This window comes from Centruroides sculpturatus, unplaced genomic scaffold (genome assembly GCF_000671375.1).
Source record: "Centruroides sculpturatus isolate CEXI.00-Female unplaced genomic scaffold, Cexi_2.0 scaffold876, whole genome shotgun sequence".
Lineage (NCBI taxonomy): Eukaryota > Metazoa > Arthropoda > Arachnida > Scorpiones > Buthidae > Centruroides > Centruroides sculpturatus.
The window spans coordinates 309,636-323,075 of record NW_019385118.1 but is presented as its reverse complement, the minus strand read 5'-3'; the positions used below and the strand labels follow the sequence as shown (position 1 = coordinate 323,075).

General features: G+C 34.5%; 1 protein-coding gene across 1 annotated transcript; it reads left to right on the top strand.

Annotated features, from left to right (window-relative positions):
* Positions 1-520: 520 nt before the first annotated feature.
* LOC111635028 (sodium channel protein 60E-like) lies at positions 521-3,627 on the top strand. Its single transcript, XM_023379875.1, is given in 1 exon segment — positions 521-3,627. A coding segment is annotated over 1 exon segment (2,967 nt). The 5' UTR covers positions 521-658; the 3' UTR covers positions 3,626-3,627.
* Positions 3,628-13,440: the final 9,813 nt, after the last annotated feature.

Below are 13,440 nucleotides of genomic sequence, written 5' to 3'. Positions count from 1 at the left end.
TCCCTTTACACAATTTAGATAACTATACATAACTATAACTGTTGATAATTCCGTTTTATATGAATTCGGTGTTGTACGAGTCACTTAGATTTTACAAATACGTGTGCCTGACTGTGAACGGCTCACTTATTTGTAAAATCTAAGTGACTCGTACAACATGGAATTCATATAAAACGGAATTACAAACAATGTTATAGGGGGGTCGACTGTATTTATGTGTACGTAACAGCCAAGGCAGTATTGTCAAAGTCGTTCGATTTAAAATCAATTTTGTAATCAACCTAAGAAATTTAAAATTAATTTCGATGAAATGTCTAATAGAATTTTATATAAAGCATTTTTCTAATTAAATTTTAAAAAAATTCTTAAGATTACGTTGTTTTGATAAGTAAGATTATTAGAATAAACGTATATTTAAAATTATTAATTTTATTAATCTTTCACGCCTATAAATACTTAATAACTTTTTAAAACATTTTAAATTTTTATTACGTTAAAATTAATATTTGAAATTGCGGACGACGAAACGTATTAAAACGTATTTCGAATGCGAATCGAATTGAGTGTATCCGATTTGAATGCTGGAAAATCGAATAGAATAATTTATTCAACGGCTAAGCTATAATTTTTACGCGAATAATTTGGAAAAAATAAAGAAATGGACACACCTAAACACGAATTTACCGAAGCAAACGATGGTCAAAGTGTGATTCCTCTTCAGGATGCGAGAGGAGCCGTACTGGAAGACATCGATCCCTCGACCGCGGGGACATTCTGCATGATCTCCCATAAATTTGGAAAAGATTATGTCTACAGATTCAACGAAGAGAAATCGCTATATCTGTTTGGACCCACCAATTGGATTAGAAGAATCGCCTGCTATATCGTAACTCACAAGTTTTTCGATAGATTCATTATCGTAACCGTTATTTTTAATTGCATTTTATTGGCGCACAAGTCCGATTACAATTTGGATTATTTATTTGTCTCGATTTATATTCTTGAATTAATGCTGTATTGCATCGCTCGCGGATTTGTCGTAGGAAATTTTACTTACTTAAGATCCCCGTGGAGATGGTTCGATTTTATTATGGTTGTAATGAATACTGTTACATTCGGCTTGAACGTCTTCGACTATCAAAATGAATATATGAATGAAATAAGATCGCTGAAAGCAATTATAATTCTGAAGATAATTTCCATTATATCGGGTCTTCGCACAATCGCCATCGGAATGCTACGATCTATTAGAGCTATGGCTGGCATCACGTTGCTTACAATCCTTTTCGTAATAACTACTAGTCTTGTAGCGAAAGAGTTGTTTATGGGAGTCCTTTTACAAAAATGCGTTTCCGACAACATTCCGTTCACTCTGTCTAACATTCAAAACAAATCGTATTGGTTGTCGGACGACGAGGGACAGCCTATCAGTTGTGGAAATATAACGGGATCTAGACACTGTCCTCGTGGTTATAAGTGCCTGAAAGACTCTGGTATAAATCAAGCAGATTACGTACTGCATTTCGATACCTTCCTTTCCTCTGTGTTTTGTGTATTTAGCATCATTACGCTAGATGACTGGGAAAAAATTTACAAAAGTATCTTTTACACGGCGGGCTCATTCAGTATTTTCTTTTTCGCTCCACTCATATTTTTTGGAACTTATTTCCTTTTGAATATTATGCTGGCTATTGTAGCCAGTTCGTATCAAGATATTTTGGAAGAAGAAAGAGAAGATTCCGAAATTAAAGGAAACGTAGAATACTTTCGGGAAGCGGAACAGTTTGCCTTTAATCTTAATAATGTTCAACTAGTAAAATATACCAAAGCTCCTAAAGAATATTTACAAAAGAGGTGTCCAACGGTTACCGTAGACGTTCGTCAACATTCGTCTGAAAATAAGTTGGAAGAGACGATCGATTACGAGCAGTCGTCGGTAGAATACGAGGTGCTTGAGAAATTGAGTTTTTGGAGACAAGTACGAATGAAATGTTACTCTTTCATTCATAGTCCGGTGACGGAGACGTTCAGATTCTTTACTATAGTAATGGGAACACTACTACTGGCTTGCGAACACTACGGAATGTCTGAAACATTTCATCGTTTTCTGATACACTGAAACCAGGCACTGACTTGCATCGCTACTTTAGATCTATTTTTAACTATTATTGTGTACGAAGGCGGATTTGCCAACGACGGCTGGAGAGTTTTTGATGGAATAGTCGTAGTATTTAGTAATATAGAAATGTTCATATCGACGTTTCTTAAGTTAAGTGTTTTTAAATCTCTACACTTGATCCGTTTAATGAAGTTATCGCAGTCGTTAACGGTGATGAAAAAAATAGTAACTGTCATTAGCCATTCATTCTTATCATTAGCGGGATTGTCGTTTATCCTCTTTTTTGTTATGTACATTTTTGCCGTCATCGGTACCGGTTGGTTGAAAAAGGAATTCGAACAACACAAACAATTTTATATCGATCGATGGACATTTCTCGATTTGTTCCATTCCTTATTGGCTATTTTTAAAATATTACTCGGCGAATGGACCGATAGTATGTACGACTGCATTACCGTAATGACAGAAAGAAAATTAATTTGTGCCACGCTAATAATTTCGTGCTTTGTCATCGGATATTTTGTCATTCTTAATCTTTTTATGGCTGTGCTATTGGGTGGATTCAAGATAGAGACATTCAAAGACACGCAGGATGAAGATACAGAAAATACAAGACAAGTGGTGAAATACCTGAAACAAAAACTGAAAAGATTTTCGTTTTGGAGAAAGGATAAACGTCGATCGCAACGAAGAACGAACTTTGGAATTTCGGATAAAAGTATACTCGAAAAACAAATAAGTGAAATGTATTCTTTCTGTCCTCGGATAATTCGAAATATTTCGAGAGGACTTCATCTTAAGACAAAGTCAATAACTGAAAGTAAATGTTTTGAAATTCTGAGTCTGATTACCATCGTCGTCAGCATAATTCCCATATGCTTTCCTCTTTCGTCTTTAGAAGCAGATCCAAAACTCTCACACACCGTAGAAACGACAAATAACTGTTTTACCGTACTTTTTATCGTAGAAACAATGATGAGAATATTTGCTCTGGACACGTGCATTTCGGGTTTTCTACTTTTTGATTTTTGTATAATGTTACTTTGCATCGTAAGCGTGTTTTTCAGAAGAATATTTGGAATTCGACTCGTCACGGTTCGTGTATTTCGTCTGCTGAGAATTTTGAAATCTATTCAGCGTATCACTCAATGGACAAAACTGCAAATCATTACAAAAGCGGTTCTTTTATCGGTCGGATCCGTATTTAAAGTTCTCTTAATCTGCCTTTACATATGGTTAACATTCGCCATTCTAGGAGTACAAATATTTTCAGGAAAATTTCAGTATTGCGCGGACGACGACAAAAATAAACTCATGTCTGATGTTATAGACAAACGAACGGATTGCGACGAGAAAAACTTCACGTGGCTAACACCAAAAATTAATTTCGATCATATTGGGATGAGTTACCTAACGCTTTTACACGTTGCTTACTCGGAAAGATGGAAGGAAATCATCGAATCCGGTGTAGACTCGAACGGAATCGATAAACAGCCACACANATAATTAATATTAAATAAAATCAGGTAAATGGTATACAATAAACTGTATAGTGTTTGTTAAAATTCTTGCTATGTTCGAGTCTTCAATAATTTTCTTAGAGGTATTTTAATATTGCAAGAAATTGAATATGCTGGCTAATGTCTGGTTTCACCAACCTTTACTAAAATTTAACAGATACTTTCAGCTGTGAAATGGATTTAATGTATCTCATCAAAATAAAAAAGCATTATAATGACTGTTATTTTAAAAATCTAAGTTTGGAGCATTGAAGTTTTAATGGCTCATTAAGTTAAAATTAAGATGTGGATTTTGATTAGGTTGAGGCAAAACTGTCAAACATCAATGTATTACATAACTGAAGTGAATTCAAACTTATTCAATTAAGCTTATTAGCACAAATAAATTTTCTATTTGTTGCCAGTAGTCTTCTTCAGTTTTATGATTTTTTAATCCTACTGTTATTTTAAAAAATATGGAAAATATAGAGTATTATATTTAGTTAGTTAGTTATTCATTTAAAAAGGTTACAGAAAACTACAAAGCTGTCTTAGTACTTTCAAGCTAAACAGCTTATCTTCAGAGGCAGCTCATAAAACTAAATTTGAATACATCCACAAAATTCTGATAGTTTGAAAGCCATCAATGGTTAAGTAAACCTAAGACTTAAAGTTTAAATGCTATGACATGGTATTCGTTGATAAAATCCACTTACAAGCAAGAAAAATAATTATAAGTTAATTGAAAGTAATAATAAATTACAAAGGATTCCTATACATCTTCCACTATGCACTCATTACTTATCATATGCTTGTGCTCTTATTATGTAGATACCATTTCCACATGTTAGGATAGGTTTTTGCATCCTTGACATTAATTACATGTTTGTATGAGAATATGCCTGCCTTAAAAATCCAAAGCCTCTCCACATCAGCTATGGGTGCATTCCTTTATTTCTGTGCATAACTTTCATTCTTCATTTTTAAATGGATGCATAACGTTCTGCATCCATTTAAAAATTCCTTCAGAATGCATTCCTATATTCCTGTCAGAGTGCATGCTGTTGTGTGGTAGAAATGGTCACTAGTAGTAGTAGTAGTAGTTTATGGTGGAAAGCAACATGGCATCTTCCATTTTGTTTCAGTGTCCATTATGTGGTTTATGAATGAAAATTTAAAAGTTGTAAATTTTCACAATGTGTGCACTATGATGTAAGTGTTATCTCAAATTTTTTTCCAATGGTAGCCGACATTCTAACTTTTTTCGTGACTACTTGCTCTGTCGGCAAGATGATCCAACTTATCTTTAAATTTTGCAATTGGGATCCTTCTTTTAACTTTTGTCTCTAAAAATGCATACTTTAAAAATCATAGATCCCACCACCATGATACTATGTTAGTATGGGTGCTGCTATCTTTATCTTTCTTTCTCCGTTGTTCCTAAATTCCTACAAACAACAGTTCATTCCTGTAGTACAGGAGATGCAGAGCAACCACTATTACCAAATGCACCTTATGTTATTTTTTCCTCTAATTTTCTATAGTATATGGTTCTCTTCCGCTCTATCACACTTCCTTCTTTTAGACTTTCTTCTGCTAATCGCATAAATTTTTCTTCTTCTTTGCATTTTATTTCTGCTTCCTAGGTCTAATGCCCAGCAATCTTAAGTCATATCTACATAGAACTTTTTTTGTTTTACTTTATCCTGTGTAAGGAATTTCATAGTTACTGATTTTTCTCTTTGCTTCCTCTTCTCTCTATCAATCCTTAATAAACAGTCAGTTAAATTTCTTTTAATGGCAGGTTTTTTGTTGGTAAGATTCTCTAGGTATTTATAGAAACCTGCTTTTCAATCCAGTATGTAGTGGAAGGACTGCCCTATGCTTTTCTCTGGTGATGATGATCTTTCTGTGATCCCTGTTCAGTATGTTTGCAAAAAGTTTATCAAAATAAAAGCCACTAATACCATGCTGATTTACTGTTCCCCATAGGAAGTGTAGTTCTTCCTACAAATATTCCTAATTAGAGCATAGATCCAAAGCTCTCTTAATCAGAACCTTAAATAGTGGTCTTGTAATTAGCTTGATCCTTAAGTGAAGTAAGTGTAAAGGGGCCAGTAGTCATCTTTCCTACAGATTGTATAGTCAAAAATTCATGACAAATATAAATCATATATAAAATATGTGATTTATATTTATTGACATATAAATATGGTTGTTGCTAGGAAAGAGAGTTCCTAGAAGTCAAGATTTTGAAGACCACTTTCCATCAACAACTCTTAGAAGGTGAGGTCCTGTTTAATGTTAGGGTATAATGATTTATGATTCAAAGACATACTGTAAGTATACGTTAGATCATCTTCACTTCCTTTTAACACACACTGTTGTTAACAGTCCAATCTTAGTAATCTATTTTTAAGTTGATCCACTTTTCTAGAACTTTTTCCAGTAAATAAGGGGCAATTAGACTAATTGTTAACAACAAAGATTCACCGAAGAGTTATAGGTTTTGATTTATGCAAATATTCCAGGGATCTCTACACGTTGCAATGCGCACTTCTTTAGTAGGTCCGAGCATCCGAATATCTTTCTATAGGAATACTTCTAGAGAAAGATATTCGGGTCCTCGGATTGTGGAATCACTTATTTGACAAATCCTTAGGAATTTTATAATTTATATTTATATTTTATTTTATTTAGCTCTTCATAGCTCAGTATCACATTTGGCTGGCTGCCGACACTCACGGCGTTCTGGTTTTGGTGCCCGGTTATCCCGTGCTTAACGTTATGGTCACTTCATTTATATTTGTATGCATCGCCCACGAAGTGCATCATCTCACCAGAGTTCTCGTCAAGTATGCCATTCCCGGAGATTGGAGGTATCTGGTCCGTAACGTAGTTATATTCTTTTTGGTTTTGATACCTATCGGCATTCACGATGGTATGTTTTAAATTAGTCATCGTGAATCATACATAAGCTTACAAAAATTATTCATCAGCAATAATCTAGTCAGAATCATAAGCTGCTTATTACGTAACTAAAAACGAGAAAAAATTTGGAAATTCAGATTAAAGCATCAGTGATTGTCATATGTAACAATTAGCTTAAAAAATATATTTTGTTTCTTTATTATTTATTACTTTTTTTTACAGAAATTACTTTTGACATTAATTTGTTAATTTTTTTAATATAAAGACTGATAAACATTGAAGAGTTGACCATACATAAAGGAAAAAAACTAAAAGATGCATGTGCCGTTTTGTGCATATAAATATCATTTTTATGTATATACTATTTTTATGAATATTAATAAATGTATATTTCCAATCACGCAGCCTTAGTTTATTTACATTTCTTATTCAAAAAAATTATTTTAATAATTTAAAAAGATAGAAATTTTAGACTGGAATATTTACACTTCTTTGTAAATAGGAATCCTTAGCTGTTTGCTGTTTTCAGACAAATGCTTTTTTCATTCTGTGTATTGGGATTAACATATAATGGAGTAATTGTAATGGCTGGTAGAACAAATAACCTTTTTCCCTAATAAATAAAATAAGTCGCTTATACTTTAGTTTAAATTTGTAAGAAGTTAACATTTGTAGGTAATTTTATAGATGCACGAAGGTTTAATCTATAAATTAGACTTTAAAATTAATACAAATTGCTATAACAACAGAGTTCACGATTTCCTTAAACGTTGTAACGGCATAACTACACGCAATTACAAACAATTACGTCAGTTATTGAGAAATACGCACGGGCTCGATTTAAACGTTTCACATTACACGTGAAATAACTGTAAAGACAAGAATTAGTCCCGAATGATCTGAGAAGGTTTTTAGAATTATTTTACTACAGCGAACGATTCTTTGCAGTTACTGCCATTACGGCTATCGCATTATTAAATTCAACGACGCATACTGATTATACGTAATTGCGCACTACGAAAACAACCAGAAATCTTATCGGAAATACAGAAATTACAAAAGCCAACGGTCATCGTCAAGCTATAATAAATTGTGTTTATCTGTGAAAATAATAGGTAATATACTGTACTGAAATTATTTTCTACTTTAATCGCTACTTTAGGTAAAAATAAGAAATAATTGCATAAAATATATTCGCTTTGAAGAAGTTTTATCTTTTTATATACCAATTATTGGCTCTGGAACTTCTCGGGATATGGCGAATACCTATCATTTTCGAAACAGAACAGAGGGTGTTAAACTATTTCTGCTATGACACGAAAAACATCAATTTATAAGTGGAGAGTCGTACAGTACCGACCATTACTAGTTTTTCGCTACTGGAGCTAAGTAGCGGCATTCTACAGGCACGCAGAATATCACCGTTATAGGTCATATACTTCGGGGGCTATTTTGTCTGGTTTGGGTTGTGGGAACTACGAGCCAGAGAAGGTGCTTTGTTGGTGTTAGTGCGTCAAAGGTTATTTTCGCGGCTCTAATTCTTCTTTTGAGATGATTAGTTAAGAGAAAAATGGCAGAAAGTGATAAAGTAAAATGGATCACTGGCATGGATATGGCAATAGATGAAGTTCTTGTGAACAATATAATAACCTAACGACAGGCAGTTAGACACTTTCTGTTCCTAAAACTCTTAGTATATCGAACGAGAGCGATCCAAGTTGGCAAAAATACGAATATGGCTTCTCAGATTGTAAAGGACTTTCGATGAAGTTTTTTATATGCGAGGTCAAGATTAAATATTCATTCACGAAGACTCGGTGTATCGCATGTAAGGATTGGGCACATATCAAATGTGCCGATCAAGAAAATATTTTATATTTTATTTGACAAGTGTAAGCAGTGAAGTTCATTGTAAACGTTCGAAGATTTGTTCCCGATGTTTTCCTAATATTCAATTTTTGAATAAATGTTGTTGTTATTAGTTATAGTACATTATTCCACTATTGTCGAAGAATTTTGTACAGTACTTTTCGGTTAGCAGGGATCGACGAAATCTGATTCACGCTACATCCCAATTTTTACCTCATTTTACGTTAATTCCACTTAAAGTCAATTAGAAGGTGAACTTAACCTTTTTTCCTAAGATTGTATTAAATTTATAAAAGTGGATTACGTATTTAAACAATGTATGGTAATTCACGTCCGATATGCAAAACGGTTAGCATAGTTTCGCGTACGGATAATAGCAAAAGTTAAATTTCGCCTTGTAGTTGTGTATTTTAAGTATAACATGTCATTCCGTGTTAATTAGTTGTAAAATAGAAATAATAATAATAAAAGTAAAAATAACATCTTTTTATTTATTTTCAATCTACTTTGCATAGTATCGCTTCTCGTTGCGTCATACAGCGCGGCGTGTGTTTATGTAAATCACGTTGCTGGGCAGGAGTGACGCGCCTCAAAATCAGCTACTGTTATGTTTTTTTCAAAATTGTTCGTGATGTTCAGTTTGTTGTTCTTCGATTTAAAATGGTTTCTAGAATATGGCATTTGTCAGTTGAAGATGAAATTGCGATTCGTTTTTTTCCTAGAAATTGGAATCCCGAATGGTGAGTTAAGATATAATCCTAGAACGGTTGTCGATTGGAATGATCATACGGGTCCTGTTTGTACTATTCTTTCATGTATTTATTCATTGTAAAATTAGGTAGCGCAGACGGAGATAAGAAACATCGTGAAATAAGGTGGTATAATGTTTTCGAACTGTTGGTGAGCGTACCAAAAAAGACGATATAAGAAGCCGGTTACGAAACGAGTAAACACCAAGAAACCCCGAAACCGGATGTCATAATCAAAAACAGAATTAATTGTAAGTTTATTTCTTTGTAAATTGTTTATTATTTCATCACAATTTAGAAATATAAATTAAAACATCGATTTCGCTAAGAACGGGGGGATACTATATAGATTACCACCTAGAGTATATATCTGAACCGAGGGGACCGAGACGAGTTCAACGATACCCTACTTTTAGACCGGAGACGAAAAATAAAGTTGTCATACTTTATTCCGGCGATCGGGAGTCGCGTCGCTCTCTCCGCTAAGCCCGTCGCGTGTTTAACGGGCAGTCCGGCGAGTCGGCCGTACAGTATATACCTTCAACAGAGGCAGACGTTGATCCACGAGCGCACCGATCGTTCGCAGTTGGAGCGAAGTCCTTTTCGCACGCGGGGGCGTGCGAAAAGGACAAGCTCGCGGTTCGCGATCGCGACCGCGAGCTTGTCGCGAACCGCGCCGGCAAGCTACCGCCGCTTTCGCGGCATGTCCAACAAACCTAATTTATCCCTCCGGGAGATGACGGAAAAATCTGAAATGGCGCGGAATGCTCTGCGAAAGGCAAGAAATGACTGCCTTCCGTGGTGAGATTCCGACCGGCGGTGATTTGTTGTCGCTGTCCTCGCTTCTCTTCGGTGAACACTTGTAATTTCATCCACTCTCTGCATCTATTACCCTTTTTTGCTTTACGAAGGAGACTTTGATCTCGTAACCACTCGATAGACGTTTCCTTATCTTTGACTACTTCTAACGCTAGCTGAAGGAAGTTCATTTTCAAAGTTGCTGCGTAAAAAATAGAAAATTAAGCGGACGACGCCGTAATGGCGTAATTGGACGCAACTGCCACCTAGCGGCGAAAATGTGCGAACCAAACTAGTTAGTTAAGTCACTTAGGTCAAGTTATTTATTTATTTAAGTTAACTAACGTAAATAACCTAACTTAGATTAAATAAATAAAATAAAATTAAAATAACTAACCTAAATAGAAAAAAGAAAATTAAGCAGACGACACCGTAGTCGCTAGTACCACCGCCATCTTGCGGTAAAGTCTGCAACCCATTAAAGAAAGCACCGTGAAAGGCAAGAAATTGTAAATATTATAACTTTCTAATTTTTCGTCTCCGGTCCAAAAGTAGGGTACCGTTGAAATCGTCTCGGTCCCCTCGGTTCAAATATATACTCCGAGTCCCGAAATTCCTTAGGTGGTAATGTATAGTACAGACAAGAACAGTAGTAAACATGGCGCCCCGCTAACCAAAAAGTTCAACAACGAGTTGCGTAACTTCCCCGGCCGATATAGAAACGTTTTATAACAAAATCTCAGATTTTTATTATTATAAAACGACAAAATGCTCAATTTCGAGGGTAGAAGACGAGTTTCATAAAAATCTGCTAACGAATGAAAGTCCGACCCTCGATCTTTCGTCACTAAAATTTAATAGCATCGATGCTACGTAGACACAAGCAGAGTAGCTTGCGCGTATGAAGCAAATTTCCTTTCTTTTAATCTTTACCCCATCCCGAGTTATTAAACGAAACACACTGTACTGTACAGTACATATCCACCAATTTTTTTGCCGTTGTTTTGACTTTTTCGGGAGATTTCAAAAGATGGATATTTGGAAAACACTCGGAGGGTCAAATTTGACACGATTCCCTTTACACAATTTAGATTACAAGTCGACCCTCCTATAACACTGTTGATAAATCCGTTTTATATGGATTCCGTGTTGTACGAGTCACTTGGATTTTAAAAATACGTGTGACGGACTGTGAACGGCTCACGTATTTGTAAAATCTAAGTGACTCGTACAACATGGAATTCATATAAAACGGAATTATCTACAGTGTTATAGGGGATTCGACTGTATTTGTGTGTACGTAACAGCCAAGGCAGTATTGTCAAAGTCGTTCGATTTAAAATCGATTTTGTAATCAACCTAAGAAATTTAAAATTAATTTCGATGAAATGTCTAATAGAATTTTATATAAAGCATTTTTCTAATTTAAAAGAAAATTCTTNTTTCAACTAACTTCAGCTTTAATTAACAAGTGTATCATCCATCAACTAGAGAGTTAAAAACCTATCACGAAAATCCCCATAAGTGTCCACCCCCTGGTACTGTCAGTGGGCCGTTTGGTTGTCGATACACTGCACTACTGCGCTCTATGTAGCAATGCAACACTGGTCGTGATGGCGTATACAAAACTAACTTAATTAATATGCATCTATGTCCTTAATTTAATCAAAATTATTCTTTTAATCACTATATCAATGTACTGATATACACTGATATAGTGATTAAAAGAATAATTTTGACAAAACTAACTTGTTCAATATATTATTAAAAAATTTTTTCTTAAACTTTGTGTCAACTTTACAAAATAAAGGACAAAATGCCTATTTTAGAAAATAAATAAAGTTAAAGGACAGAGCAGTGAAATAAAGGACTGTCCTCTTAAATAAAGGACATATGGTCACTGTAACTATAGTGCTTCGTACTGTTCTCTCTTGCCTCCGACACCGGAATGACTAAGTTCTCTATATCAATATCATGATTTTCCTCCGTAACCATCGCTTTAATCTCGTTATTAATAAAAGACAAGCTTGTAATCCGATAACACACTGTCTTTCTGCCAATAAGTAACATTTCTGAGGACAAGAACAATAGCTAAACACACTTCTTTAAAGAAGTGTTTAGCTATGCCAGCACACTTCAATTTACGACCTTCCTTTAATTGTTAGAGTATTTCTCCATCCTCTGAAGCATATAAAAAACCTTTCGTTGAAATCGAGATTCTCAAGTACAGCAGGGTTCGTTAATATTTACTCGAAAAGCTGCTCTTGCGCTCCATACAACTTTGATTCCAAAATCCTTTGCTATTTTATCAAAATGCGAACTCGCCATTGTTTAGCGTTTTATCGATTTTTAAAATTTGTATTCAAATAACCAAGTAATTCACATCCGATTTTTTTGACGCTTAAATGATTTTCCTTTTCGCGAATTCCTCCGAAATTCGTATACGTGCTTAAATCGCAAATTAACGTGGATATTTATAGTTTTTCAGTCGCAATTTACACGATAATAGGAATTAACTGCACAAATATTCTTGTAAATGTACATTTGTATTTTTTTTTATGAATTTAAAATATTTCGGAGTTACACTGTGAAATTTCACTTCGTAAACTGATATTCCATAATTAAAAACACAAATCTCATCCGTTGTTTCCAGAATAACACTGGTAAAAGAAAATTACATTAAGCTTTAAAAAATTTCTTTTGGACATGGTATATTTATGGAAGTATATATATATTTTTTCTTAAAAAAAAAGCAAAATTCGAACGACAACATAGCATTTTTAAATGTACAAAAGCTTTTTAGCAAATTAAAATAATTTACAACACATTTCAAATAAATGAATCCCAAAATCTTTAATTTTAAGTGATAATACAGACTGTACTATTTTATTGTACATGACCCCCCGTGAGGGAACTCGATAATACAAAATGTATCGTCTTTGTATGAACTTAGCTCCCCACACACCAACAAAAGGCACATGGGTTGGTAATGTTACAATGCCACAACCCCTTTGCTATCTTCGATTTGATACTTGAAGAGATGCCATGATTTTAGATAGAGAAGAGGATAAAGAAAGGGAAAAACAATAGTAGTTTTAACATTCCCTAGGAAAAAAGTGAAAGAGAAACTCGATAAAATGTGACATCCGATTATATATATTTTATTCATTTGTTTTTTGGGGAGGTAAAAAATCCTATTGGGAGCTATTGGCCACTGTACATGGACACCGATATGAAATAACTCTTCGTAAAATAAGATCGGCGGGCGATAGTGAGAGATAAAAGCCGAGGTCCGAGCGTTTGCTAACTTTCTGCAAAAAAAAAAAAAAAAAAATTCAACAAAAACAAAAGAAACCCTATTCCCACAGCAATTGCTATTAAACCTGCTATATACAAAATTTGATCATATTTATAATATTGTAAACCTGACATGCACTGTACAGAATGGCCACTGCGAAAGGCCACGTCGGTCGAA